The sequence below is a fragment of the Seriola lalandi genome, unplaced genomic scaffold (assembly GCF_002814215.2).
Source record: "Seriola lalandi dorsalis isolate HSWRI2012SDOR001 ecotype SW California unplaced genomic scaffold, Sedor1 jcf7180002054563, whole genome shotgun sequence".
Classification (NCBI taxonomy): domain Eukaryota; kingdom Metazoa; phylum Chordata; class Actinopteri; order Carangiformes; family Carangidae; genus Seriola; species Seriola lalandi.
In genome coordinates, this window is record NW_019525116.1 from 1697473 (window position 1) to 1701039 (window position 3567).

The 3567-nt window shown below is 47.0% G+C and overlaps 1 protein-coding gene across 1 annotated transcript; it reads left to right on the plus strand.

Annotated features, from left to right (window-relative positions):
* Positions 1-72: 72 nt before the first annotated feature.
* On the plus strand, positions 73-3567 carry nfil3-6 (nuclear factor, interleukin 3 regulated, member 6). Its single transcript, XM_023416380.2, has 2 exons — positions 73-324; positions 1253-3567. The coding sequence occupies exon 2, from the start codon at positions 1380-1382 to the stop codon at positions 2619-2621; it is 1242 nt and encodes a 413-aa protein (XP_023272148.1). The 5' UTR covers positions 73-324; positions 1253-1379; the 3' UTR covers positions 2622-3567.

The window sequence follows — 3567 nt, forward strand, 5'->3', positions numbered from 1 at the left end:
GGAGGGAAGGTGGGGGCGGGGGGTCACACAGGGAGGCGGTCTCAGAAACACACACACAAACAGGGCCCCGCTGGTTCAAGTGAGGATAGGGACCGTCCTGAGCTGAACTCAACGTTACAAATAGGAGCTGCGGCATTCCAAGTGGAGCAGAGTGGAGGTGCGCCACACCGATGATAATATTAAGTAACAGCGCCGAGTGGATCTGCGGCATTAAACCAGAGAGGGAGACAGAGGAGAGCGCTTCTTCCTGCACCGGACCACAAGACGCTTGGAGACGCGGATGAGTCATGTGCACCGGCGGAGAAAACTGATCATTATTCAGAGGTAACATTATTTTTAATGCGGGATTTCCTCATATGGGAATCTTTTAAATTGTGTTTTTTTTATTTTTATTTATTTTTTTGATTATATAGGCTACAGTTGAGTAGGCTAGTATTACGCTAATTAAAGTAACAACATGATGAATTAGCCTTTAATGCCTAAATAGTCTATTTAACATCATGTTTTATTCACATTTTAAATTACTTATAAATGAAATAACTTCAAATGCTTTTTAGACCGCTCTCATTTCAAGCTGATGTGGGAATAAGTTTCAGTTTTCGGTTATATTGTTATAATCATTTACTCGCTTTTGTTACTGCTTATACTGAAATTTAAAAAAGAAAAAAGAAAAAAAAGATCCAGATTATTTTTAATATAAATTTAAAAAAAAAAAAAAAAAAAAGGAGGCTGGCAACTTTTTCCGGTAAGAAACTGTCAGTTGGCTGTAAATCTAAATAGTCTCTAATGCCGGTGATGCTGAGTGTATGTCAGGTCAGATCTGCCGTCCGGAGATCAGCGGTCAGACAGCGAGGATCAAGTGAAACACTCAGACCGGAAAAACGATCTCTTAATAGGGCTTAATACAGAACATGAGAGATAAACCCATAAATGTTTATTTAGGTCTCTGACTAAACACAAATGTAGGTTAAGAGCTTAACAGGTTAATGGCACATTGCGCCAGAGGTGTATTTCTTCTCGTGTTTAAAAAGGCTGCTGTCTGCAGGACTACAGTCTAGTACGGAGGATTAGGTTTGTATTCAGAACGCACATTGATCATATTGATGGTATAATGAGCCTCGCAAGGTTATGGTACAAGTCGCTCCCGTTTTATTGGGGAGATGTAATGAGGTTACATAATATCGTGTTGTAATGGCTCTTGCATAACCACTAAATCCCTCTTCTCCTTTCCTTCCTCCACTTTGGTCACTAGGTGGCACTGTTGCTGCATCAACTCGTCCCGGAGATCCTGAGAGTCTAGCCAGCACACGGCACCACACAGCGGTCCTCTCCACTCTCAGCAGTCAGGAGCGGCTCATTCAAACCCACTGACAGGCGTGATGTTTGAGGAGGAGTCCCAGCAGATGAGGGGGCAGCAGGAGGTGGCTGTGCTCCAGCCACTGGAGTCACCTGCAGCAGTGACTCCAGGTGGAGGAGGTGGAGGAGGAGGAGGAGGAGCAGGACCTCTGTCCTTCACAGATGAAGCTGTGTCTATCCTGACCTCCAGCAGCCTGTTGGCACGCTCCCTCCTGGGTCGCACCTCTGCCATCAAACGCAAAGAGAGTCCGGCTTCCAGCCTCCGACGCAAGCGTGAGTTCATCCCGCATGACAAAAAGGATGAGGGCTACTGGGACAAGAGGAGGAAGAACAACGAGGCGGCAAAGCGCTCGCGGGAAAAGCGGCGTGTGAACGATATGGTCCTGGAGAGTCGTGTTCTGGCTCTGCTGGAAGAAAACGCTCGCCTCAGAGCAGAACTACTGGCTCTGAAGTTCCGCTTTGGCCTGGTGAAAGACCCCTCCAATGCTCCCATCTTACCCCTCACTACAGCTCCTCAGCACAACGCTCAAACCTTGACTCCTCACTATTATCTCCACAGTGGTGACGGAGGCCTCCCCAGCTCCTCAGCCTCCCATCCCAACAACCAGACAGGCCAATTGAGCGGTCGGGGCTCCAGGGATGCTGGTAATATGTCTGAGGACTCTGGCTTCTCTACACCAGGTGGGTCCAGCGTGGGCAGCCCAGTCTTCTTTGAAGACCGGCTGAGCGATCATGGGAAATTATCACCGCACAGGGCAGAGGAGCTGAGCTATGACCTCCACCACTCCCCTGCCGAGGTCCACCACACCGCAGAACTCACCGGAGGGAAGCTGGACCACGCCGAGGCGATGAAAAACCTGCCTCACAAGCTTCGTTTCAAGACGCCAGGAGGCGGCGATGGGGCCGACGCTGCCGGGGACAACAGCAGCGCCAGACGCAGCCCCACGCTACCCACACTGGGACGAGAAGGTCCGAGAGAGACCGTCAACAAGGGACTGATTGGAGGCGAAACGAGGGCAGGGTACTGCGCTGGCCCCTGGCTCCAGCAGCTGGAGGGGGAGGACGGCAGAAGGGGGAGACAGTCCCCTCAATACAACGCCTCCTCTGCCAGCTACAGCCTCCATCCTCCGCCCACGCAAGGACAAACTGAAGTCCAGTATCAACATGAGAACACTTACCTGAAGTCTCAGCTCAACTCTCTCAGTGAGGAGGTGGCTCAGCTGAAGAAGCTTTTCACAGAACAGCTCATGGCCAAAGTCAACTGAGGACCAGTGCTGTGAGTCACTCAGTGTTTGCCAACGTCTAGACTTTTAAGGACGAAACAAAGTTTTACTGTAAGCGAGCCTATTGAAATTCAGCACAGAATCAGGAGTGTTGGACCATGCAGATATTCACAAGGACTGATCAAACTCAACTTTCAAGTCTGACTATGTGTTGTTTTTTTCTTTCATAAACTGTATTATATTGTAATAAATGTCTATAAACATTCATCTCATAACCTGCTGTCTAAAAACTACTTAATCTCAGCTCCGATCAGTGTTGCTCAGGCAGTTTTACGTGTAACAGTGTTAAGTGTGTAATAGTTTTTCGATTCCATACACTGTGACGACTAAAAAGACGACATAAAACTGTTTACATCACATCATCACAATGCAAGTTTAACTAAAATAGCCTCACTCCATTCTGAAACACGTGGTAGTGGTTCGGGAAAGCTCCATTAAATCCAGCTGGAAATCAACCAGCAGGTTGTTTAGACACCAGCGTGGACGACGTATTTGCAGTTTTGTAATTAGAGTGGTGAGACTCTTAACTGCTGACAGAGGTCTGTTAAACCCCTGTACACACACACACACACACACACACACACACACACACACACACAGAGACGGAAAGTAAATACACAGAAATTAAATCAGTAGCTCTCGAAACCACCATTAGTCTTGAGGGATAGAAGGAAAGGCTTGTTAGAGTTGTTTACCGTCGCTAGTTATGTGCAAAACTGCATCATGTCATGTCTGATTTTTATTTTCAGGAGCACACACTGTAACACGTAATGTTTTGGTGTTTCACATCTTCTTCTTAGTCTCTGCTCACGCTCATGTTTGAACATATTTTATAACTGTTATCTGTACTGAGGTGATGACGAAAGTTAAACGTCTGCTGTGTCTCTGTACGTTTTCATTTTAAAAATAAACAAATTTGACAGATTCA